Source organism: Molossus molossus, unplaced genomic scaffold (genome assembly GCF_014108415.1).
Source record: "Molossus molossus isolate mMolMol1 unplaced genomic scaffold, mMolMol1.p scaffold_m16_p_4, whole genome shotgun sequence".
Lineage (NCBI taxonomy): Eukaryota > Metazoa > Chordata > Mammalia > Chiroptera > Molossidae > Molossus > Molossus molossus.
Genome location: NW_023425377.1, coordinates 778,441 through 803,454, shown reverse-complemented (window position 1 = coordinate 803,454; position 25,014 = coordinate 778,441). Strand labels below are relative to the sequence as shown.

Here is a 25,014-nt window from a genome sequence, read left to right as displayed (position 1 = left end):
GGCTGCTGGTGCGGGAGTCGGGGTTGCCGGCGACTCCGCGCCTCCCGGTGGTGCTGAGGCGGCGCTCGCGCGGCCCCTTCGGACTCGCTCCGCCCGGCGGCGCCCGTTCGCCCCGGCCCGAGGCCCCTGCGGCCGGGCAGCGAATGAATGAGCGGGCGGTGAGCGACGCCTGGCGCTGGCCTTCTGCGGGTGACGGCGCTGCGGCGCGGAGCGGCGACGGGCGGGGGGCGCCATGAACCGCGCCAAGGCCCCCGCCGTGCGCAGGCCCAGCGCTGCGGCCAAGACTTCAGGTGCGCGCCCCTCCCCGCCGGCGCGGGCGGCTCTGCGGGCCCGGGAGAGGGGGCCGCCGGGAGGCAGCGTGTCCTGCTCCGTCTGCACCGAGGCCTCGCGCTCGCCAGCTGTGCGGCCGCGGGCACGTTGCTGGGCCCCCCGCTTGGTCGTCCTCATCTGCAGAGTGAGCGTGGCCCTGCCCGTCTCCGACGCGGCGCGGCGGGCAGTTAGCGCCGTGACTGTTAGCATCGGCTGGGGATCTCGCGGTGGCTTCTTTCTTGCCACCCTGACCCTGGTGGAGCCCCCTGGGAGGTAGCGAGAGGTTGGAGCCTGTCCCCACGTTTTCCCACCTCCGCCGCCACTGTGTGAAGGTGCGCCTTTCTCCACCTCCCTCCCCCCGCAGGGCACCCTCCACCTGGAGACTTCATTGCTCTGGGCTCAAAGGGTCAGGCCAGTGACTCGAAGACCTCGTCTGCCCTGCTGAAGCCTGCGCCCTCCGGCCTGCCTTCCGAGCGCAAGAGGGATGCTGCGGCTGCTGCCCTGGCTGGAGCCTCGGCCCTGCCCAGCCTTACCAAACGCCCCAAACTGCCCGCCACGCCCCCTCTGAGTGCTCTGGGGCGCCTGGCTGAGGCTGCGGTGGCAGAAAAACGCGCTATCTCTCCATCTATTAAAGAGCCGTCTGTGGTCCCTATTGAAGGTAAAGTTGGTCTCTGGACTTGTCCCGAGAACGTATCCCCCCATCCGGTCCTTCCACCGGGGTCCACAGAGGCCACTCAAGGCTGAGGGCCGCGGGTGCAGCACGTTCTTGGGGAACGGAGGGCAGGGGCCTTCACTGCGCTTGTGCTTTTCTGGGACGGGGTGAGGAATTCGACCAGAACTGGGCCCTAAGGTGCTGCGGCCACGTGGCGGGAGCAGATGTGGACACCGGCACGTCATTCATCGGGCCTCTGTGGCCGGGTCTGTGAGGCTGGCTCCTACCAGGCAGAGCCAGCCCATGGCTGGATCACTGGAACGTGCTCTACAGATCTGGCTGCTTTGTTGTCCGTGGTCTTTCCTCCGGAGGGCCTGCTGAGAGCCAGTGTCATCCTGGAGGCCGGGACAGCTCCTTCCTTTGTCCACTGGCCACCTGACCTGGCACCTAGAAAGTGGTCTGTAACTATGGGTGCAGTTAGGTTAGAAATTGGTAACAACACTTTCCTTCATATGTTTGCATATTGGAAAGCACAATTTTAAAAAAACTTTTGGTCAAAGAAGGCACAGCAGATGAGGAAATACCCAGCATGAACAGTGTACCTGCAGCGCAGAGGACTTGGGACAGAGCTGAAGGACTTGTGAGGAGGGCTGTGGAGCGGCAGAGGCCAGTGTGGGGCCGTTGATGCGCTTAGTGTGCAGCTGACAACTGGATGAGGCCCGACGGGGTGGAAAGAAGGAAAGGCTCAGGACGAGAGCAGAGGGAGCAGCACGGGAGGGTCAGGACAGGGGCTCTTTGCAAAGTCCACAGACAGGAGCCCACACGGGGGCGTGGGGGTGAACAGTCTGCAGAAAGACCGCCGAAGGAGCGGTGTCACTACAAAAAAATGTAAGGCTCTGAGTGGCATTGTATCAACTAATTTGAAAGTTTAGATCAAATTGACCGACTTGTCAACAACTAAATGTATTGTGGGATAAGCCTAGGGTAACCATGTGGGACACAGTGAGGGGTCAGGAGGTAGCTGGTTCAGCACCTAAGGCCACAGGGCGCTGTGTCTATGCATGGCTGTCACTCTTATTTTTTCTCAAGTCTTGGGACACCCGCCCTGCTCCCACCTTGGCTGGTACCGCTGTTCTTAAGAGTCGGCCAACTGGGTCATGGCCTGAAACCCTTGCTTGGGGGATTTCTGATGTGTGTTCTGTGTCTCATGGCTTCGGGGGTACCAGATGGGCAGCCTCTGGCTGGCTGCTCTGACGCCGCCTGCACTGCAGTTCCTCCCCCAGCGCTGCTGGACGAGATCGAGGCTGCCGAGCTGGAGGGCAACGACGACAGGATCGAGGGAGTGCTGTGTGGGGCTGTGAAGCAGCTGAAGGTCACGAGGGCCAAGCCCGACAGCACCCTTTACCTGAGCCTCATGTACCTGGCTAAGATCAAGCCCAACATCTTCGCCACAGAAGGTGTCATCGAGGTGAGGGCTGGGAGGAGGGAGACGGGCTCTTGGGCCTGTGCCGCTTCTCCCTCCCAGGCTCGTTGCCCGTTGCCCATTGCCCGTTCCCCGCTCCTCGCGAGCACACTGGCTCAACCCCAGGCGCATGGCAAGGCTCACTTGGCGGCGTGTGCCGTCTCTTTTAGGCCCTTTGCAGCCTTCTGCGGCGGGACGCCTCCATCAACTACAAGGCCAAGGGGAACAGCTTGGTGTCTGTGCTGGCTTGCAACCTCCTCATGGCTGCGTATGAGGAGGACGAGAACTGGCCCGAGATCTTTGTCAAGGTGAGTCGCCTCCCCGGGGGCTTGGTGAGCACACTGCTTTGGGGTAAAGGGAGCAGAGCGCCACGAGAGGGGGCATGACTGGGCCCTGGGCGAAGAGAGCAGCGAGCAGCACGCCCCTCAGCAGGTGGCTGTCTGATGGCCCTGGGCATCCTGTCTTCTGCACAGCCGCTGAGGTCTTCCTGGGAGCTCGCTCTGGGCAGCTGGCAGGCTTGGGGAAGCACTTGTCTAGCTTTTTCCCAGCGCCATGCAACACAGGCAGGCGGCCTGGATGTCAGCCTCTGTCCCGGCAGGTGTATATCGAAGACTCCCTGGGGGAGCGGATCTGGGTGGACAGCCCGCACTGCAGAGCGTTCGTGGACAACATCCAGACGGCGTTTAACACCAGGATGCCTCCTAAGAGCATGCTCCTGCAGGGCGAGGCAGGGCGCAGCGGAGGGGACCTCAGTGCTGGTGAGAAGCTGGCTCTCGGAGAGGGTGGAGCGGGGGTTTTCAATGTAGGGGGAAGGCTGGGGTCACCTCCCTCCAGGGAGCACAGCATTAGGGGAGCAGGTGCTTGTGGGATCGGTGGGAACATGTGCATGAGGCCCTGACCTGCAGGGAGCAGCCCTCACCCCTCCCTCACTGAGGAGGAGGACAGCCAGACAGAGCTCCTGATTGCCGAGGAGAAGCTGAGCCCCGAGCAGGAAGGGCAGCTCATGCCCAGGTAGGCGTGCGGCCCAGCCCCAGCTGGTGAGGCCCTGTGTGTGGCTGAGGCAGCGGGAGGGTTTGGGAGGAGAGCCTTTCTTCCTCCTTTCTTCTCTCCTCTCCCCTCCGGTCTAGGTATGAGGACCTCACGGAGAGCGTGGAGGAGTACGTTCTGGATATGCTGCGGGACCAGCTCAACAGGCGCCAGCCCATCGACAGCGTCTCGAGGAACCTCCTGCGGCTCCTCACCTCCACCTGTGGGTACAAGGAAGTGCGGCTGATGACGGTGCAGAAGCTAGAGATGTGGCTGCAGAACCCTAAGGTGAGGGCGGCATATAGGGTCTAGGGTCATCCTCCTGGGCCCACCTGTCACTGAGGTCGTGGGGTTGACGGCGTGAATTCGGCTTCCTGCAGCTGACCCGGCCGGCCCAGGACCTGCTCATGTCCGTGTGCATGAACTGCAACACGCACGGCGCTGAGGACATGGACGTCATCTCCCACCTGATCAAGATCCGCCTCAAGCCCAAAGTGCTCCTCAACCACTACATGCTCTGCATCAGGTGCGGCCCAGCAGGAGTGCGGGGGCAGAGGGGGGCCTGGGGTGACCCACCTGTGCCAGCGCCCCGTTTGCTTGCCTCGTGTCCAGGGAGCTGTTGAATGCGCACAAGGACAACCTGGGCACCACCATCAAGTTCGTGATTTTCAACGAGCTGTCCAACGCCCGGAACCCGAACAACATGCAGATCCTCTACACGGTGCTGCAGCACAGCTCGGAGCTGGCACCCAAGGTCGGGTCGGGGGCCTGGGTTCTGTGGGCGTGCCCTGGGCTCAGCTGTGCCTCATTCTGGGGCACCCCCACCGGGCCGGGCTTGGAGAGGAGCGTGCCTCACGTTGATGCTGGGCGGGTAGAGGAAGTTGGCGGTGTGCTGAGCTGTGCGGGAGAGCACCTCAGGGAGGGTGGTGGGCTGTGCCCTGTGCACTCGAAACACTTGAGCTTGACTTGCACTCAGCTAGCTGCACAGGGTCCCTGATTGCCACGGAGAAGCTGAGCCCTGGCACTGGCCTTGGCCTGGTAGTGAGTCTGCTTTGTTCAGTGCTTCTGAGGAGATCTGAGAACAGCACTGGTCATCAATTAAAGTTAGGTTTTTCAATGGCATAGGTGTGTGTGAAACGCAGGGTCGACACAGCACCAGTGCTCATGGCCGCCATCTGTCACCCTGTGGCCTGTGTGTAAGGGAAGGCGGTGCCCTGTTGTCTGCTTGGAGGTTGGGGTGTGCTGGGCCTGGGTCAGCGTGCTTGTCCCCAGGCTTGGGAGTTCTGCAGGCAGTGTCTGTCCGTTAGCCTGTTGCCTCATTTAACAAGGACTAGTCCCCACCAGCCAGCTGCCAGGAGAGCTGAATAGATGGAGTGCGGCCCGCACCGTTGTCAGGGGATGAATGGGTCGGTCAGACCTGCGCCGGGCGTGCTTGTGCTGGTGTGCCCAGTTGTGTGTCAGGAGACAGGCAAGGCTGGGAGGGCTCTGGGAAGGCTTCTTGCAGGGCCTACCCAGGCCCTGATGGTAGGCCTGTGCCGGGGCCGGAGCTGGTGGTGAGCTCCCTTCCCTGCACGGTCTCTCTCCACCCCAGTTCCTGGCCATGGTGTTCCAGGACCTGCTGACCAACAAGGACGACTACCTGCGGGCCTCTCGGGCCCTGCTGCGGGAGATCATCAAGCAGACCAAACACGAGATCGACTTCCAGGCCTTCTGCCTCGGGCTCATGCAGGAGCGCAAGGAGCCCCAGTACCTGGACATGGAGTTCAGGGTGCGTGTCTCCAGCCCGCGGCTCTCACTGCTCATGCTGCCTGCCTCTTGCCACAGGAAGTGTGCTGGGCTGTGGTTGGTGCCCACATGGGTAGCCGCCAGTCCCAGAGGGCAGCATGGGCTTCATCCTTTGAGCGAACCAGGGAGGTGCTGGCCAAGTGCCCCCAGGGAGTCAGCAGCCTCTGGGTGGGTGTGGAGGTGGGGACAGAATGGTAGCTGGTGGGGCCAGGGGAGCCCAGGGGACAGTGAGCAGGGAATCAACGTGATGTAGACTGCACAGACCAGGATTCTGCTCTGGGTAGGTTTTAGAGGGGGGTGGGGTGGAGAGTGATGATACTAAAAAGCAAGAGTGGGCAGAGTGTGGAGGTTGTCAAGTGCCACGCAGGCAGTTGGTGTATGGCCCCGTGCGGTGGCCTGCTTCTCCAGGGAGCGCTTTGTCCAGCTCTGTTGGCTGAACCTCCTTCCTGTGACCTCCTTCCTGTGGCCTGACTTGGCCTTGCTGCCAGCAGGCTTTTGGTCCCCAGACCTCCTCCTGTCTGTCTCTCTTCTGGCATGGGGTCCTTGGGTGCCACCTGTACCTGGCATCCTGTCCTGCGGCCTGTGTGGGGGGCTGGGCGAGGCCTCTGGGGCAGACAGGCTCTGCGGGGCTGTGCTTGCAGGAGCGGTTCGTGGTGCACATCACAGACGTGCTGGCCGTGGCCATGATGCTGGGCATCACCGCCCAGGTGAAGGAGGCTGGCGTCGCCTGGGACAAAGGAGAAAAGAAGAGTAAGGATTGGACCAGGTTTGACGACTTGGGGTGCAGGTCAGAGAGGAGGGCGCAGTGGTGCTCATGCTGCTGGCCTCGAACTGGCCCCGAGGCACCTGCTGTCTGGAGCTGCCTGCAGGCTCGCCAGCAACGCCCTGCGTGTCCCTTTCAGACCTGGAGGCGCTGCGCTCCTTCCAGAACCAGATCGCCGCCATCCAGCGCGACGCCGTCTGGTGGCTGCACACCGTCGTCCCCTCCATCAGCAAGCTGGCTCCCAAGGACTACGTGCACTGGTACGGCCCAGCATCCTTCTGCTCAGGTGGCGCTGGGGAGGGGCGGCAGCACTTCCCTGGGCTGACTAGGGACACGCCCAGGGCTGGTCGTGCAGGAGCCTGTCCCCTTGGACATGGCCACAGGCTGGCACCAGCCTCTGAGGAGCCGTGGACAGCGGTCATCCTTTGTGCCACCGTTGGGGTCATTCTGCGTGCTGCCAGGCTCGGGCAGCCCTTCCCCAGATGGGGTGGGAGGGCCCGTCTGCCTGGAGTGGGGGCTTTGTGAACCCCCCATCACTGCCAGCCCCACAGGCCTTGTCAGGGGTTTGCTAGAGGCTCTCAAGGGGGTGCCGTGGGGGTATTGCCAGCCTCGGGAAGTAGTCGTGCTCTGAGCACGCACCTTTGGAGCCCGTGGGAGACCCGGCTGCTGTGGTGCTGGCAGGCAGGGTGGGGGCGGGGCAGCCACCCGACGGCCCGTTCGCCTCCCCACAGCCTCCACAAGGTGCTCTTCACAGAGCAGCCGGAGACCTACTACAAGTGGGACAACTGGCCGCCTGAGAGTGACCGCAAGTGAGCCCCTGGGTGTGCGGCGGGGCGGGGCGGGGTCTGCTCCAGGAAGCACCCACACTGTCCTGTCCACTGCCGCCGGCACCCGAGTGTCACCTGAGCTCCCAGCGAGCAGGACTTCCCAGCTCGACGCCCCTGGGACTCCCCAACCCCCGTTCTTTCCCTGCTTCTAAACAGCTGCACCCACGGCCTCCCTGCCTTGGCCAGTGTCATGGCTCTGCCTCCCCGAGCCCAGGCCACCCTGCCCCGCATGTCCACCTTTGGGCCTTGCTGCCCAGGCCACCCTGCTCTGCACGTCCACCTTTGGGCTTTGCTGCTCAGGTCACCCTGCTCTGCACGTCCACCTTTGGGCTTTGCTGCTCAGGTCAGCTTGCTCATCTCACGCTCCTCTCCCGTCACTCTGGCAGTGTGGGAGTCGGGACTGGCCCGTCTGCCCCGGCTCTGAGCCCCCAAGGACGAGGCACCTTTTCATGTTCCTCCTTAGGGTGGTTGGTCCTTGTCCACAGAGGCATCTGGGACAAGTGACCCCGGGAGAGGGTGGTGGCCCCTCTGGCTGGTGGCACTCGGTGCAGAGATCTGTGGGCTGGCCTCGCTGAGCACCCCCTGGCCCGCCCACAGCTTCTTCCTGCGCCTGTGCTCCGAGGTGCCCATCCTGGAGGACACGCTGATGCGCATCCTGGTCATCGGGCTGTCCCGTGAGCTCCCGCTTGGCCCTGCGGACGCCATGGAACTGGCCGACCACCTGGTGAAGCGGGCGGCAGCTGTACAGGCGGACGGTGCGTGTCCTGGGGGCATGTCCTGGGCTCCCCTCAGGTCTGCCCCCCCTCCCCGTGCCCGCTGTGCAATCTCCCGCAGTCCTTACCCCCTCCACCGACCACTCAGACACCACCTGGTGGGACTTGCTTCACTGTCCCCAGACCCGCCCAGCAGCCACTCCCGCCGCCTCCCTGGGGTGTGCTAGCGCCCTTCCACCTCCTGTCCAGTGTGGGGTCAGTCCTGTCCTCGCTCTCGGGTCCCCTGGCCGGAGAGTCCTGTGCCTGGGTGTCCACTGAGCGGGCTCTGGACCGTGCATTGCAGATGTGGAAGTGCTGAAGGTGGAGAGGGTCCAGCTGCTCGACGCTGTACTGAACCTGTGCACCTACCACCACCCGGAGAACATCCAGCTGCCCCCCGGGTAAGGCGCCCGGAGCCCCTGCCTGTGGCCCTGGGCTTCCTCCACTCCTGCTCTGAGCTTGCCTTCCGCAGCCACCGCCTGTGGCCCTGGCGTCCCTGCCCGTCTCACAGGTCGTCGGTCACTGAGCTGTGCCGATGCCAACCTGGCCTGACCGATTCTTGTCACTGACCTAGTGTGGCCGAGCCCATGCCCTTGCGTTGCAGGTACCAGCCTCCCAACCTCGCCATCTCCACACTCTACTGGAAGGCCTGGCCCCTCCTGTTGGTAGTTGCTGCGTTCAACCCAGAGAACATCGGTGAGCTCTCTGGCCAGCACAGGGCACGTTGGTGGGCCTTGTTATCGCTTCCTTTGGGCATTTTGCTTGTTGGACGTGGAGTGGAACTTGGCTAGGGACTGGATGACGAGCCGGGAAGAGGGGGCCCTGGGTGCCGGTGGGTGGCCAAGTGAGGATGCGGTGTCCTGGCCGCCACCCGCTGTTTTCTTGTCCCCCAGGCCTGGCCGCCTGGGAGGAGTACCCCACGCTGAAGATGCTCATGGAGATGGTGATGACCAAGTACGTGGGCTCTCTTCCTGCCAAGATGACCCCCGAAGGGTGGCCTGGTCTGCTGGGAAGTGGAATGCCGGCCCCTGGCCGCATTAGAGTCTCAGCTGAGTGGCCTCCTGGGTTCCCGTCACCTGTGGGCTTGAGTGACTGACTTTGACCCTTCAGAACTTTGTCCTCTTCCCTTTGCTGCAGGGGGTGGGGCCGGCACTGCGGCTGCAGGGATTCCTCCTGGCGGCCTCATGTGACTGGCAGGTGGTGGGATGCAGGAGGGACGGGAGGGGTCAGAAACCAGAAGGGTGAGGCAGATGGAGACCAGGTGGCTCATCGGGAGCAGGTGTGAGAGCGGCCTGGGCGCAGCGATAGGTGACGCGCCGGACACAGGCATGGCCGTGGGCTGCCTTGCCTGCTCTAGTGCCCAGGGCCGTGTGTACATGTGGACTCTGGCACACGTGGCCAGGGCTGGAGACACTCCACGCACACTCGAAGGGCTGACCTGTACCTGAGAGCCGGCGGAGCAGCCAGAGGACAGACTGGGACGCGTGGACGTCAGGGGAGGGTAGACTGTATTGTAGGATGCAGCAGAGGAGTGGCGCGTCTGCCTGGGGGAAGGGTGCAGCATGGAGTCTGGGCCCAGCTCTGGTGCAGGGTCTGACACGGGGCCTGGTCCTGAGGTGGGCACACTGTTATGCGCAGGGAGCTCAGGTCGCCGGGAGCGGGCTCTGAAGACCACCGGTCTCCCTCCAGGCATCTGATGTTGATGCCCACAGCCCTGGGTCCCCCAGTGCACCCTAGAGCTGAAGCTGGGTGCCGGGCAGGGTGACCCTGAGTGCCTCCAGTGGCATGGTGACAGTTCCTCTCTGTCCGGCTCTCAGCAACTACTCCTACCCTCCGTGCACCCTGACGGATGAGGAGACCCGCACCGAGATGCTGAACCGGGAGCTGCAGATCTCCCAGCGAGAGAAGCAGGAGATTCTGGCATTCGAGGGGCACCTGGCCGCCGCGTCCACCAAGCAGACCATCACGGAGAGCAGCAGCCTCCTCCTGTCTCAGCTCACCAGCCTGGACCCCCAGTACGCTCTGTGTCCGAGTCCCTAGCCTCTCGGCTGCTTGGAACCATGGGGAGGCTCGTGCTGAGCCGCGGGTGGGGATGGGTGGCTGGAGGAGCAGCCCCTGAGATAGCGCTTCCCTGGTCCCCACGGAGCTGCCTCGGGTGAGGTGAGGTGAGGCAGGGACAGGAGGGCGGCGCCCCGGCCACTGGGAGGAGGGAGAGCCTTGGGTGGGCTGCAGGTGCTTCCCACCTTCACTCCCCTCTGCTGTTCTGGTGGCTCTGCACGGGCAACTTCTGACACTGCCGTGTCCTCTGGGACTTTCAGAGGGCCCCCCCGGAGGCCACCCCCTCACATCCTGGACCAAGTGAAAAGCCTCAACCAGTCTCTCCGCCTTGGGCACCTGCTGTGTCGGAGCCGAAACCCAGACTTTCTGCTCAACATCATCCAGAGGCAGGCGAGTCCTGGTGGGCGGGCGGGCGGGCACTTGCCTGAGCTGCAGTGCCGGGCGTTAAAGAAGGCTGTGGTAAGAAGAGGGCCGCATGGGCTGCCGCACGGCAACTGATGGACAGGACTGGCCGGGGCCACGGGGTGCGGGCCGATGGGCTGGGGAAGGGGCGAGGCGGGTGTCAGGTGCAGGCCGATGGGCTGGGGAAGGGGCAAGGCAGGTGTCAGGTGCGAGGAGCTGAGCGCCGCTGTCCCCTGCCAGGCCTCGTCGCAGTCCATGCCCTGGCTGGCCGACCTGGTGCAGGCCAGCGAGGGCTCCCTGGACGTGCTGCCCGTGCAGTGCCTGTGCGAGTTTCTGCTGCACGACGCTGCCGACGGCGCTGCCTCCGGGGGCGAGGAGGAGGAGGGCGGGAGCAAGGAGCAGAAGGCCAAGAAGCGGCAGGTGAGTGCCCTTCCCCACCTCTGCCCCTCCACCTGCCCCGCCCTTCCCCACCCCCGCCCACCCTGAGGTCCCCTGGTCTCCACAGAGACAGCAGAAGCAGCAGCAGCTACTGGGCCGCCTGCAGGACCTGCTGCTGGGCCCCAAGGCGGACGAGCAGACCACGTGCGAGGTGCTGGACTACTTCTTGCGGCGCCTCGGCTCCTCACAGGTGGCCTCCAGGGTGCTGGCCATGAAGGTGAGCCCAGCAGCTGCCTCTGTGCCGCGCACCCTGCTCCGCTCGGCTCTGCGGCCGGGACTGTTCCCACCCAGCTCTTCCCCCGCTGGCCTCACACACGGAGGGACAGTGCTGGCTCCGCCCTCTTCCCGTGCTCCTTCCTGGGGTCCTGGGAACCTGCTGTGTGTGTCACGCCGGGTCCGCCTGCTCTGCCCTCTCGTTGGAGCAGCTCTGACAGGACAGCCTGTCACCTGGCAGCCCGCGTGCTCCTGGGCTTCGGAGCCTGGCCCCCTGCCCCCGCCCCCCGGCCAGGGTGCACTGGTGGAGGCGCGGTGTGGAGACCCAGCCCAGCTTGAGTGTCTGCTTGCAGGGCCTGTCCCTGGTGCTGTCGGAGGGCAGCCTGCGAGATGGGGAGGAGAAGGAGCCCCCGGCAGAGGAGGACTCGGGGGACACGGACGCTCTGCAGGGCTACCAGTGGCTGCTGCGCGACCTGCCCAGGCTGCCCCTGTTCCACAGCGTCAGCGCCTCCACCGCGCTGGCCCTGCAGCAGGCCATCCACATGGAGACCGACCCGCAGACCATCAGCGCCTACCTGGTCTACCTGTCCCAGCACACACCCGTGGAGGAGCAGGGCCAGCACAGCGACCTGGCCCTGGTGCGGGTGCAGACCAGCAGGGCCGTCCCTAGGGGGAGGCTCTGAGCTCCCAGCTTGCTTCTTGGTGACCTCCCGGCCAGAACAGGCACGAAGGGCAGTTGAACCAGGTGCCACTTGGTGCCAGATTGGCCGTTGTGACCCCTGAGGCCTGGCTGCCCTGGTTGCTCTGGCTGTGGGCGTGGCCACGCCCAGGCTGTCTGCGCTGTGCTCCCGTCGGAGAGGGGTGCTCCTTTCTGGCCGCTCTCCTCTGCCTCGTGTCCCTGCGGGCCTGCTGGGAGGGCGCGGGGTGAACGAGGGCCTGCACGGAGCGCGGGTGGGGGGCTCTTCCTGCCTGGCTCCCTGCGGGCTGTGGCTTTTGCTGTGGGACCCAGCGCGTAGCTGTGCAGTCTCCCCTTCGGGTCCCCAGGGTTGCGCCCCTGCTCACGGGGTGGTGTTGGAGGGCTGTCTGGGGCTGGGCGGGCAGCGTCAGCCACGCGCTCGTCAGGGCTGTGCCCTCTCCCCCAGCCCTGCTGGCACCCGAGCCCCTGTGTGTGAAGCCTGTGCACGGCGCCCTTCCCTGCTGTGGGCACCGCTGCTCGCGGTCCTGCTGAGCGTGTGCAGTGTCCGGACAGCCACGTGGTGCCCCGGCTCGTGGCTGCGGGCCTGGCAGTGAGAAAGCCCTGATGGCCGTGCTTGCCCCCAGGACGTGGCCCGGCTCATCGTGGAACGCTCCACCATCATGTCCCACCTGTTCTCCAAGCGCTCCTGCAGCGCCGAGTCGGACGCGGTGCTGGCCGCCCTGCTCTCCGTCTTCTCCCGCTACGTCAGGCGCATGCGCAAGAGCAAGGAGGGGGAGGAGGTGTACAGCTGGGTAAGGCATTCCTCCCGTCCTGCCCGTGGGGCCCGTCCTGCCCGCGAGGCCCGTCCCCAGCCCCTCACTTTGTCCTCTCCCTGCAGTCGGAGTCCCAGGACCAGGTCTTCCTTCGCTGGACCAGTGGGGAGACGGCCACCATGCATATCCTGGTGGTCCATGCCATGGTCATCCTGCTGACGCTGGGGCCGCCCCGTGGTGAGCAGCCTGGTGGCCGTGGGGGGCAGCTTCAGGGTCTGTCCCAGGCAGGCTCACTGTTTTATGCTGAAAAGCCTTGGGGTTCCTGTCCCAGCCCTCCTAAGTTTCCCCTGGAGTGGAGGTGGATGGGGAGTCCTCTCCTGCTTGTCCAGGGGGTTCTGGGGGAGCACACAACATCGTGCATGTGGTGGGACCTCAGATTGGCAGGCTGACCGCACTGCCCGCCATCGCTGCCCGTCACCCTGAGACGCCTGTGGCAGTGCCCAGGACGCCTCCTTGTGCCTCTGCCTCCGTGTCCCCGCCCAGCCACTCAGACCTGCTCCGCGGAGGGTGCGCTCCCTTACGGCGGGCACCCGTGTGTCCTCAGGGCCTTGATCTTTGTGGAGAAGACGGGGAAGTGCACTGCCTTCCCCAGCCTGCCTTCAGTAGTGTGCGGGCTGGGGCTCCTTGGATGGAGAGGTTTGGAAAGGCCTCGTGGAGGCACTTCTGTTGCTTACCCTGTCGTCTCTCCCGAAGCCGGCGATGACGAGTTCCAGGCTCTGCTAGACATCTGGTTCCCGGAGAAGAAGCCCCTGCCCACAGCTTTTCTGGTGGACACGTCGGAGGAGGCACTACTTCTGCCTGACTGGCTGAAGCTGCGCATGATCCGCTCCGAGGTCCCGCGACTGGTGGATGCAGGTATGGCCTGGGCTGGGTGGGGCAGGGTGTCAGGGCCATTATCTCGGCGTGAGGCTGAGGACGTCAGTGTGGACCAGGACAGAGTCATCTGGGAGCCCAAAGGAGGGCAGGGCAGGGCCTCGTGGTTCTGGCAGGAGGTTGCATCGGCTGTGCTGGCTCAGGGCAGGACCACTGGGGAGGCGGCTTGGTGAGTGGTGGGGTGGCCTCGGCAGCACAGAAGATTGTGCTCGAAGGCGTCTGGACTCCTGGGAGGCCATGGGGAGCCCTGACGGTTCTCGGGGGTTGGGAGCCGAGAGGAAAGCAGCCGCAAGCCCTGTGCAGTGTGGAGCGAGCCGTGGGCCCCGGCTGTCCCCCGGCCGCCTTCGGTGGGGAGGCCTGGGCCACCGGTGGTGCTGAGCCAGTGTGGCCTCAGCCCTGCAGGACCTGGAGCCCCAGCAGCTGCTGCTGTTCGTGCAGTCCTTCGGCATCCCCGTGTCCAGCATGAGCAAGCTCCTCCAGTACCTGGACCAGGCCGTGGCCCACGACCCCCAGACCCTGGAGCAGAACATCATGGACAAGAGTAAGGCCAGGGGTCCCCAGCACTTGTCCGTCAGCACCCGCGACCTGGCGTGTTCGGCCCGGGGTAGGGCTGCAGCTCCGAGCAGGGCGGTCGGGAGAGGCTAGCCCAGCTGTTGGCACACGCTTGGGTGGGCGTGCCCAGCACTGCTGCTCCCGCTGGAAGGCCCTGCTCCATGGCCGGGCATCTGCTGCTGTCCACAGATTACATGGCCCACCTGGTCGAGGTCCAGCACGAGCGAGGGGCATCCGGAGGCCAGACTTTCCACTCCCTGCTCACAGCCTCCCTGCCTCCCCGGCGAGGTACCAGCCTGGCCCGTCCCAGACCCAGGGGGATGGTTGCTCTTGGCCGGTGTCTGGGCTCCTGCCCAGGGCCTGCTCGTCTTGCTCTTCTCCGGCGGTGGGCCTCTGGGCGGGCGGCCTTGTTCTCACAGTCCCCGCTGAGGCCGGTCAGGGACTCGACGCCTGACGCCTGTTCCTGTCCCTGCAGATAGTGCAGAGATGCCCAAACCCAAAAGCAGCCCAGAGCCGCCTGCGGGCCAGGGCAGGGTCCGGGCCGTGACTCAGGTTCGGGTTCTTGGCCCCGAGGACGACCTGGCCAGCATGTTGCTGCAGGTAACTGCCACCGCTGCCTGGGAAGCAGGGCGTCCCCACTGTCCGCCCCTCCTCCTGCCTGAGACTCCACCTCAAGGGGGAGAGGGGGCTTTGGAGCTGGCCACCCGGTCAGAACCATGGCTTTTGTCCTCAGAGTTAGTTCCTACCCTGACGAGCCACACCCTCTCTCTGCCTTGGTTTTCTACGCCATAAAGTCGGGTTCAGAACAGTGCCCCCCTCAGGGTGGTTGTAAGAGGTTTTTGGTGTCACCCTGGCTGGTTTGGCTCAGTGGTTAGAGTGTTGGCCTGCAGACCGAAGGGTCGTGGGTTTGATTACTGGTTGGGCACGTACCTGGGTTTGGTCCCCAGCCCTGGTCAGGGTTGTGCAGAAGGCAGTCAGTCTATGTGTCTCTCTCACATCGATGTTTCTCGTCTTCACCTTTCTCTCTCCCACTCTCTAAAGACTAAAGGAAAGAATTTTCGGGTGAGGATTACAAAACAGGAGAGCAGGGCCCACAGAGGAAGGACAGTGGTCGTGGCTCTCCTGCAGGGCCGTGGCTCTCCTCACCTGTCCAGCAGCAGTGGCCTAGCCTCTGGCCTGGTTGTAGTGGGCACATGCCCTTGCTGGGTCCGGACGAGCCTGCGTGGCACTCACGTGGCCCTCCCAGGCCTGGCCACGCTCTGCTGACACGTTACTGAGAAGTGTTCAGGCGACTTCAGTACACTCAGAGCTGTGCGGCCATTGCTCTGGCTCACTGCAGTGTCGTGTTGCCCAGGGAACCCTGTGCCCTCCTCTTGGTCCCTGCCCTCATTCGCCACCATTCAACATCCTGACTCTTCTGGACCGTGTGTGCGTGGAGCTCTGTGCCCAGTGGTCCCGGGTCCACATGTGTTCTCTGCACATGCAGCCCTGGTCGCTCCGCTCGGACGCACCTGCGGGAGGGCCCTGCGCCCTGGGCCCTGCATCTCCCATCGCAGATGCTGGGCCTGTGGTGGGTGGGGGTTTCGGGAGCAGGGCGTGGACTAGCTGCTCCCCTGAGCTGGGGTCCCCAAGCAGCCTGGTCCTCCCTGAGTGAGGAGAGCCCTGCAGGCACCAGACAGCCCCCAGCACAGGCCTCTGCAGCGAGGGGATGGTGGTGGAGATGGGCAACGGGGGAGAGGGCACAGGGCCACCTTTCTGCCGCATTTGTGCCGACCACTGTCCTTCCTCTGTCCAGGTGTTCCCGCTGAACCCGGGCCCACGGTGGCAGATCTCCAGCGCCCGCCCTGTCGCCCTGGTGCTGCAGCAGGCCCTGGGCCAGGAGCTGGCGCGAGTCCGCCAGGGGAGCCCCGAGGTGACGGGCGTTGCGGTGCGCCTGCTGCAGGCCATGGCCACCCTCCTGAGCTCCCAGCACGGTAGGGCCCTGGTGGTGTCCATGCAGCGGAGCCACTTCCTGGCCTGCCCTCTGCTGCGCCTGCTCTGCCAGTACCAGGTGGGTGTGCACACGGGCAGGTGGGGCCTCCCCTCCTGGAGGGTCCAGCCCGCGGGCGAGGGTGGTTTCTGCTGTGCCTGCCGCCTGCGCCGGGCACTGAGGGTGCGTCTTGTCCTTGTGGCTGCACTTTGAGTCTGTTTGAGCTCTTCCCTGATTAAACTTACATGGAGATAAGTCGCAAACAGCAGGTGGCTCGCCTGACTCTCAGGTCCTGCGGCCCCTGGGGGGGAACACCGTGGAGAGGCCTGTGACACGTCTGGCCACAGCCAGGGCAGCCACGTGCCGCTGTTGTCCCCACAGCGCTGTGTGCCCCAGGACACCGGCTTCTCGTCGCTGCTGCTCAAACTGTTCATGCAGATGCTGCAGTGGCTGGACAGCCCGGGTGCAGAGGCCGGGCCCCTGCAGGCCCAGCTCAAGCTGTTTGCTGCCCAGTACTCGTCACGGCGCAAGATCAGCGATGGTGAGCGGTGGAGCGGGGACAGCAGCCAGTGCCTGTGGGCTGGGGTCCGAGCTGTCTGCTGTCCACTGGGGTGGGGCGGCCTGGTCAGCACAGACGGAGCTGTGTGCTCATGTGTGTGGGCCTTGGATGGGCGTCCCTGTGGACATGGCCAGGTGGTGTAGGGTCAGGGTTCCGGGGAGGCTCCCAGGGAGGGAGGGGGGTGCACGGGGGACCCCAGGGTGCCGGCAGTTCGGGGACTCTCCGGACAGGCCGGGCTGGCAAGAGTGAGGGGCTGAGTCCAAGCCCCGGCCAGTTGGTCACACGCATGTGTCCCTGCAGTGCGGAGTGGGTTCCTGCACCTGGCGGAGGCCCTGGCTTTTCGTGGGGACATGGAGGTGGTCAGCTCTACCGTCCGGGCCCTTGTTGCCACCCTCAGGTCTGGGGAGAAGTGTGGCGTGGAGCCCGAGCTTGTTGGCAAAGGTACCTGGGACCCGGGCCTGTGAGGACCCCCATCCCACTGCCCCACACAGAGGTCTGCGTCCCAGCCCAGGGCGCCTCGCCCTGTGATCCCCTAGCCCTCGCCTGGCTTTGCTGAGGGGCGTTCATGCACACGATGAGTCCATGTCGGGGCCGGACCAGTTTGCCCCAGTCTCCCCTCACCCCGAGGCGGGTCCCCAACCTGCCACCCACTGCTGGCCGTCCCGGATGTGGGCACAGGGCATTATTAGTACAGGATGGGGGCTGTCTGTCCTGCAGTCGGGTGGCCTGAGGGCCGCCGGGCTCCCTCCCTGGGCAGGGGTGACACAGCCTCCTCCACAGTCCTGCGGGGTCTGATCAAGCTGAGGTCGCCTCACCTGGAGGAGCTGCTGACTGCGTTCTTCTCTGCCGCCTCCGCCTTCCCGGCCTCCAGGCCCGTCGTGGTGGTGAGCTCCCTGCTGCTGCAGGAGGAGGAGGGGCCCCTGGCCGCGGGGAAGCAGGACGCCGACAGCAGCGGGTGAGCTGGCGGGTGAGCTGGCGGGGTGGCAGCCCGCCCTGCAGGCGGCCGTGGCCGGCGTCTCTGAGCCCTCCCTCCCCTCCCCTCCAGCCTGGAGGCCGTGCGGCTGGGGCCCTGCTCGGGGCTGCTGGTGGACTGGCTGGAGCTGCTGGACCCTGAGGTGATCAGCAGCTGCCCTGACCTGCAGCAGAGGCTCCTGTTCTCCCAGAGCAAGGTGGGCTTGCGACAGCGCCGTGCCCCTCGGCCCTGTGTCTGCCCAGACTCCCGGGCCTGCTTCTCATCTGCCCAGATGGGCCCGCGCGCCCTGCCAGCCGCTCACATGGACCAGCGGATCTGTGGCTGGGACACGGGCTAGGAGAGCGGAGGAGGGACGGTCCTCTGAGCAGCAGAGCTCATGTTGGGCCCTGCGGGGGAGGCTATCCCCTGGGGCGTCCGTCTGTCTGTAGGGAACCCTGGCAAGCACAGAGCGTGGTGGGAGGAGCTGGGAGCCACGTGCTCACTCAGGCCTGTAGTCTCGGCTGCGCTGTGGCTGCTTCTACTTTCCTAAATCGGAACTGCTCAGGTTTTGTGGCGGTTCTGGAGAAAACCAGGGGGCACGAGCAGGAGGGCGTGGTTCTGGTCCATTCTGTCGTGTTTACTCATTTGTCCTCCTCTCTGAGGGGTCGGTTCAGCTCAGCACACGGCGTCACCTGCGGAGTGGCTGCCGGGCCTGACACACAGGTGACCCTGCTGCTCCCTCGAAACGGCCCCATTCCTCTGACTCCTGTGGCTCGAGCAGGGACCATCGGGTTTCCTGTCTCCCCAGGGCAAAGGTCAGCCCGGTCCCCAGGTGCCCTCTTTCCGGCCCTACCTCCTGGCTCTCCTCACACATCAGTCCAACTGGTCCACGCTGCACCAGTGTATCCGCGTCCTGCTGGGCAAGAACCGGGAGCACAGGTGAGTCCTCGCCACCCCGCCTGCCCCGTGCTGCCCAGGCTAGCTCAGCAGGGCCGGGCACGGCGGACCCTCAGGCATCTGACCCGGCGCCCTGTCCCCTACTTCCTCAGGCCTGGTGCCCACTGGTGCTCCTTACCTGGCCCTTGCTGCGCCACTTCCCCAGGAAGGGGGCCCTTCAGTGGGCGTCACCTCCTTAGGGTGCAGAGCACACCTGGCCCTGTGTCCCTGCTCCGGGTGACGGCCAGGGCAGGAACAGGCAGCTCACTTCGGGTTGTGTCATCGGCTGTCCACACTGTGGACGGGGCCAGTGTGCGGTAGGGAAAGGGCAGGTGGGATAGAACCGCCTGTGTCCTTTGACCATGGACCTGTGCCCTTAACTAGAGAGCTCCGGGGCAGTGTGTGGCCTAAACGGCTGACAGGGAGCCTCAGCGTCTCCTTTCTGCCCCGTACCGCAGCTTTTCCCTCTGAGCCAGAAACAGACAGCCTCACGCTCACGGGCCCCTTGCTTCCCCAGGTTCGACCCTTCGGCCTCCCTGGACTTCCTCTGGGCTTGCATCCACGTGCCTCGGGTCTGGCAGGGGAGGGACCAGCGCACCCCGCAGGCAGGTTTTCACGTGGGCCCCGCTGCAGCGGGGAGGGGGTGCATACGCGAGCCCGTCCGGTCTGCCCCGGGACTGGCTGACGGGGCGCCTGTTGCAGAAGCGGCGGGAGGAGCTGGCGCTGCTCGTCCAGCCTTCTGAGCTCATTGGCCTGGTGGAGCTGGTCCTGGCGGAGGCTGAGACCAGGGGCCAGGACGGGGACGCCTCGGCCTGTGGCCTCCTCCAGGCCCGGCTGCCCCTGCTGCTCAGCTGCTGCCGTGGAGACGACGACAGCATCAGGAAGGTGACCGCGCACCTAACAGGCTGCATCCAGCAGTGGGGTGACAGGTGAGAGTGTGATGGGCCCCGGGCGGGTGTGAGCCCCCGTGTGAGCCCGGGACTCCTGGCCGCCGAGCCCCAGCACTGCCCTTGTCCTTCCAGTGTGCTGGGCCAGCGCTGCCAGGACCTGCTCGTGCAGCTGTACCTGCAGCGGCCGGAGCTCCGCGTGCACGCGCCCGAGGTCCTGCTGCACAGCGTGGCTGCCACCGCCAGCAGCATCTGCAAGGTGAGGGCTGTGCTCGCGGCTTCTGTCGCCTGAGGTAGAACCCAGACTAGGAGACGCGCTTCTTCAGCTCTGAGAACCAAGAAGGGACCTGGTGCTGGCGGCATCGTGTCTGGGCAGCCCTGTGCCTGTCCAGCCTCGAGAGGGTCTCGGAACTGGCTTTTTCTCCTTAAAAAGCTCTCTGGGCACGGAGCAGGGAAGAGTGGGTGTTTTCTACACAGGGGACCACTGGCACAGGAGTGGGGTGCCGTGATGGGGCTGGCTGTGTGCCCTGAGACCACCCACAGCCAGGCCCCAAGTGCCTTTCTGCCTCCAGCCTCCCTGTCAGCAGCACACTCGGGCAGTGCCCCCTGGGCGGGCACTGCCACAGTGTGTCTGCTTCGCAACCACGTGCCACAGAACGCCTGGGCCTGGCGCTTCTCTCTGTGGCCATGTGGCTTTGTGGGCCAGGCCCGCCTGCTTGTCCACTCCGGGGCCCTTCTCTCAGTGGGTGGGGCAGGGAGAGGGGTCTGGGGCCCTCTGCACCCAGGTCCCCGTGCGGCAAGGGAGCAGCTCTCTTCTGATCAATCTCCTTGCATTTCACTCAGTGGAGCGTATTGTGCGTGCAGTGCTGGCTTCCCCGCTCGTCAGGTTGTGTCGGCATTGAGTTTCTGTTCTGTGTGGAGAGGCTGACTTCAGAGAGTGTGCGTCTGAGTTTGTCTGGACGCTTTGGCTGCGGCCTGCTGGCCTGCAGGAGCACCAGAGCCTGGCAGGAGCCCTCCAGGCCACTGCGTGGCCCCGCCCACTCCTGCAGGATGGCCCTTGGCTCCAGATACCCACTCCCTGCCCCTTGTGCGCCGTCACAGCCCCTTCAGGGCAGGCTGGCTCTGGGGCGGGCGGGGGAGGTGTGAAGGCTGCAGGGCCCCAGCTCCGACCCCTTCCCTCAGCTGGACGTGCTCACACACCGCTTCATCACCCTCCTGGCCGACACCAGCGACTCCCGGGCATCCGAGAACCGTGTGGCCGACGCCAACATGGCCTGTCGGAAGCTGGCTGTGGCTCATCCCATTCTGCTTCTCAGGTACTGCCCATGGCTCCTACCCCGCCCTGCACTGGCGCTTGGGGACACTCAGCCTTGCCATCACTCCAGATGGCTGTTCAGAACAGGTCTGGGCCGACAGTCCAGCAGCTGGGCCTTAGTGGGAGGGGCCAGGGCATCCCAGCAGAGGGCCATCAGTGGATTGAACCTCCTCACTGACCTGGTACCAGGGGGGTGGGCTCCGATGCGCAGGTCAGGACAGGCGTTTCTGTCCACCGTGCTGTGGGCCGCACGTCGTGTTGGGTGGTCAGGCCCATGGATCACTTGTCCTGTCCCCAGGCACCTGCCCATGATTGCTGCTCTCCTGCATGGCCGGACCCACCTCAACTTCCAGGAGTTCCGGCAGCAGAACCACCTGACCTTCTTCCTGCACGTCCTGGGCGTGCTGGAGCTGCTCCAGCCGCAAGTGTTCCAGAGCGAGCACCAGGGGGCGCTGTGGGACTGCCTGCTCTCCTTCGTGCGCCTGCTTCTGGTGGGTGCCCGCCCCTGCCCCTGCCCCTGCCCTCGCACAGCCTGGTGGGGCTGCTTGTTCCTCTTCCACTCCCTCCTCAGCCAGCTGCCCCCACTCTGAACCCTCCCCATTCAGCTCATCCCGCTGCCCCCTGTGCCCTGTGCCCTCTGCCCGAGGCTGTTGGGTGAGGGCTCCTGGGACCCCTGCAGGGAAGCAGAGCTCTTTGGCCTGCCCTGGGGACCAGCGCTCACCCTGGGAAGGCCCCTAGCTGCTCGTGTGCCTGGCAAACCCCACCTTCTTCAGAGCCCATTTGGGATGGGCAACCTTCCCTGCACCGCTGTGCCTCTGCTGCGCTCATGCCCCATGGTCACGGGCTCCAGGTAGTGTCCCCTGTTAGCACCGGGAGGCACAAAGGGCAAGGACCTTCTGTCCCCTTGGGACCCTCACCATACACAGTGCTCAGTGGCCAGCAGGTGGTGCTGGCGTCGGCGGTGCCTAGGGTCTCTTGTGAGGCCTGCAGGGGAGACAGCGTGGCGGGATGGGACGCGTTTAGGTTCCGAGCATTCCACGTTGATAGTTGCCCTTTGCAGAACTACAGGAAGTCCTCTCGCCACCTGGCCCCCTTCCTGAGTAAGTTCGTGCAGTTCACCCACAAGTACATCGCCTGCAACGCCCCAGCAGCCGTGGCCTTCCTGCAGAAGCACTCGGACGCGCTCCAGTGAGTGTCCCGCCCTCCCCGCCCCCCCTGCCCCCCCCGTCACCCCACCTGGAGGGGTCCTCACAGTCACCTCTGCTCTCCCCAGCGATCTGTCCTTCGACAGCAGTGACCTGGTGATGCTCAAGTCCCTTCTCGCAGGGCTCAGCCTGCCCAGCAGGGACGGCAGAGCCGACCAAGGCCTGGACGAGGAGGGGGAGGGTGAGTGGATCCGGGGTCTGCTGGGACCGCCTCAGGTGTGCGGGTGGGGGGGCCATGTCACTGCACAGTGCCCCACCCTCCGTGGAAGCTGGCCGAGCGCCCCCCTGATCTGTTCTCGCCTCGGTCCTGAGCCCTCACACCCAGTGGTCACCCCGCGCCTGCAGGCAGGGCTGTCAGTGCTCCGCGTGTCTAGTGAGCGAGGGACCTAGAGCCCTTCAGGGCCTCTGCTGCCATGTCGTGGGTATGTGGCTCTCGTCAGTCCGTGGAAACACTCAGCACCGGGCCCTGGCCGGTTTGGCTCAGCGGTTAGAGCATCAACCTGCAGTCCAGAGAGACCCGGGTTCGGTTCCCGCTAAGGGCACGTAGCTCGGTGGCAGTTTGTCCCTGGCCCTGGTTGGGTTGTGCGGGTGGCAGCCACTCGATGTGTCCCTTTCACCTCGATGTTTCTCTCTCTCTCTCTCTCTCTCTCTCTCTCCCTCCCACTCTATCTGAACAAAAAAATGCAAAAATATCCTCGGGTGAGGATAAAAAAAAAAGAGAGAGAGACTCAGCACCGGGCCAGCACTCAGGTGCTTGCTGAGCATGTGCTGTGCTCAGTGAGCGCAGGGAGGGAGCAGAGCGGGTGGCAGCGCCGTGGCCCCTGTTCCATCACATGACACCGCCCACGGGGCACCAGGCGCCCTGCTCAGTGATGCTAGGGCTGCTGGGCAGGGACAGCCCCAGTGCACCTGTGGGTCCCGCGGGCTTGGTGTTGGGTGATCCTGATCCCCGGGTGCACCTTCACGGACAGGGCTCCTGGGGCGGCCTCTGTCCGCAGCCCACAGCCCTGCTTGCTGTCTTCCAGACGAGAGCTCGGCGGGCTCCCTGCCCCTGGTCAGCGTCTCCCTCTTCACTCCTCTGACCGCGGCTGAAATGGCCCCTTACATGAAGAGGCTCTCCCGGGGCCAGACCGTGGAGGGTGAGTGTGGGTGGCAGGGCCTCGTCCAGAAGAGCAGGCCTTGCTGGCCCGGGAGGGGCGGGTCCCGGACAGAGCAGAAGGGTGGGGGCTCCTGCAGTTGTGGGGGCGCCTGCGGAAGGAAAGCTGGCGGTGGGCTGGCTGCTGGCTGGTGTCTGCAGGAGAGCCGAGGGCTCCAGTACTGGGGCATCGGTGCCCTTGGTGGAGCTGCCCCCTGGCAGGAGGGTGGGCCAGGGCATGTGGGCAACGTGGCACAGGTGCAGACCGCTGGCCCTCAGGTCTGGAGAAGGGTCTCTGGGGGTAGGGTATACCTCTGAAAGCTCCCAGTCCACCGGCGCCGTGGTTGGGGGTCGCCGGCCTAGTGGTATTGCGAAGCCAGTGGAACTCGGGGTGCTTTCCACCCTGAGTTGCTGGAGGACTCCTGGGCTGTACCAAGTGCTGAAGACGGTGCTGAAGGTTCCAGGAGGCATGGGCTCCAGAGTTCTGTCCCACACTGCACCCAGAGGGCCTTCAGGGGCTAGGCCGGGGACCACCCAGCGGTCTGTCTCTGTGACGCCCTCAATCTGTCCCTGCTGGGGGCACAGCCGCTGGGTCCTGCCGCAGCTGCTCTGTTCTCACCGCCCTCTGCCTGCCTCAGATCTGCTGGAGGTCTTGAGCGACATAGACGAGATGTCCCGGCGGAGACCCGAGGTCCTGGGCTTCTTCTCGGTGAGGGAGCTGGGGGCTGGGAGAGGCCCTGCTGCCTGCTGCACCTCGGCTTCTCTGGCTGGGGTGTGTGAAGCTCGTGCCATGTGCCAGCATTCCAGAGGGCAGGATGGAGAGGCCCCCTGGGCCCTGGGGGAGCCTTCGGGGCGGCCCCACACGTGCGCACAGTTGAGCACAGACCAAGGCAGGAACACCACTCTGCGTGGTCACGCGCCGGCGAGGTGCTTCCTGCCCACGGGTCTGAGGTCCCGGAGCTGTCTAGGGACAGGGAGGGCTGGGGGAGTGGGGTTCCCTGCTGTCGTTGTGTCCTTCGTCATGCCGGCTGTCAGGGTCGGGGTCCTGAGGCCTGAGGACTTGTGCCCTGAGCAAGGCCAGCCCGGTCACTCCCCACCTCTGCTCTGCAGACTGACCTGCAGCGGCTCATGAGCTCCGAGGAGGAGCCGTGCCGCAGCCTGGCCTTCAGCCTGGCCCTGCGCTCCATCCAGAACAACCCCAGGTGAGCCCGCGGGCGCAGTGGGCCGGCGGTGGGGCTCTAGAGAGGTCTGGGCCATTTTGGGCATGGACAGGAGGAGCCCACCTAGAACGTGCCTTTTCCAGCATCGCAGCCGACTTCTTGCCCACGTTCATGTACTGCCTGGGCAGCCGGGACTTTGAGGTGGTACAGACGGCCCTCAGGAACCTGCCGGAGTACACCCTCCTCTGCCAAGGTCAGTCTGCCGGCCCCTCCCTGCCTCGGCGCGGTGCCTCTGGAGTCCTCAGCCCTGGGCCCACCTGAGGCGTGTCTCCCACAGAGCACGCGGCTGTGCTGCTGCACCGGGCCTTCCTGGTGGGCATGTATGGCCAGGTGGACACCAGCGCCCAGATCTCCGAGGCCCTGAGGATCCTGCACATGGAGGCGGTGATGTGAGCACCAGCCGACCGCGCACCGGCCAGGCCCTCGACGCAGCCCAGGGTCCCGGGCCCAGCACGGGAAGCCTCCGGTTCACTGGGGGTCTCCTGCAGGAGCGGGAGGGCCCCGAGTTGCCAAGGCTGGGCGGGGGATGCATTCGACCACAGCCAGTGCTCCAGACAGCAGCTGGGGAGGGGTCTGCCCCTCACTTCTTGCAGCCACAGGGACGGTGCCACGGCGAGGGCGGGTTCTGAATGAAACATTCCGAACTCACGTGCTGGCTGCTGGCGTGCTTGTCTCCCGAGATGTCGGAGTGGAGCTCGTCTGCCAGGCTGCCAGCCTGCTCCTGGGTGGGCGTGTGGGTGACCTGGGTGTCCCCTGCCCGCTGCCGCGGTCTCAGTTGCCACCGGGCAGTGTCTGGGGAAGAGCCACAGCCCCTGGGCCCTCCTGGCCCCGAGTCGGTCCTTGAATAGAAGCCACGGATGCCTTGGGCGGAGGGCACGGCCTGCGGGGGTCGCTGTGGGGCAGCCTCCAGCTCAGGCAGACGGGTCTCCCACCAGGGTGCAGCTGGGAGGCCAGTGCCAGTGGGCCCACCTTCACTGTTGCTAAGGGACAAGGCCCAGCGCAGTGCTGCCCGCTGCAGGGCGGGAGCTGGGATGGGCTTCTCTGGTCAGAACTTGGTCTAGAGCACCAGGCCACCGGGGCACACTGCCGGGTCAGCCGTTCTAGTGAGGCCTGGGCCCCCAAACTGCACGAGCATCTCTGGGTCTGCCCCTTGCCTTTCATTGTGGGGGAGGCTTCCCACCCTGTCCACACTCCTGCCCTGTTCCCAGCACATGG

The 25,014-nt window shown here is 65.3% G+C and overlaps 1 protein-coding gene across 2 annotated transcripts; it reads left to right on the top strand.

Moving 5' to 3' along the window:
- The first annotated feature begins 226 nt into the window (after positions 1 to 226).
- Positions 227 to 24,562, top strand: INTS1 (integrator complex subunit 1). Of its 2 annotated transcripts, none has more exons than XM_036239872.1 (46): positions 227 to 290; positions 674 to 967; positions 2,233 to 2,429; positions 2,594 to 2,731; positions 3,022 to 3,181; positions 3,329 to 3,434; positions 3,551 to 3,737; positions 3,830 to 3,975; positions 4,062 to 4,203; positions 5,041 to 5,217; positions 5,876 to 5,984; positions 6,137 to 6,257; positions 6,729 to 6,806; positions 7,422 to 7,579; positions 7,881 to 7,977; positions 8,181 to 8,272; positions 8,470 to 8,530; positions 9,394 to 9,591; positions 9,895 to 10,024; positions 10,277 to 10,456; positions 10,542 to 10,691; positions 11,041 to 11,331; positions 12,008 to 12,175; positions 12,262 to 12,373; positions 12,890 to 13,051; positions 13,464 to 13,610; positions 13,811 to 13,909; positions 14,097 to 14,221; positions 15,417 to 15,671; positions 15,972 to 16,131; positions 16,450 to 16,590; positions 16,930 to 17,104; positions 17,195 to 17,318; positions 17,910 to 18,040; positions 18,555 to 18,642; positions 18,740 to 18,966; positions 19,060 to 19,183; positions 20,107 to 20,240; positions 20,538 to 20,730; positions 21,300 to 21,427; positions 21,513 to 21,625; positions 22,470 to 22,583; positions 23,218 to 23,288; positions 23,690 to 23,781; positions 23,883 to 23,992; positions 24,077 to 24,562. In XM_036239872.1, the coding sequence occupies exons 1-46, from the start codon at positions 233 to 235 to the stop codon at positions 24,190 to 24,192; spliced, it is 6,579 nt and encodes a 2,192-aa protein (XP_036095765.1). In that variant the 5' UTR covers positions 227 to 232; the 3' UTR covers positions 24,193 to 24,562. The 2 variants fall into 2 exon arrangements, with proteins under 2 accessions (XP_036095765.1, XP_036095766.1); XM_036239873.1 differs by having other exon boundaries at positions 11,041 to 11,325; positions 24,077 to 24,561.
- The last annotated feature ends 452 nt before the right edge of the window (positions 24,563 to 25,014 follow it).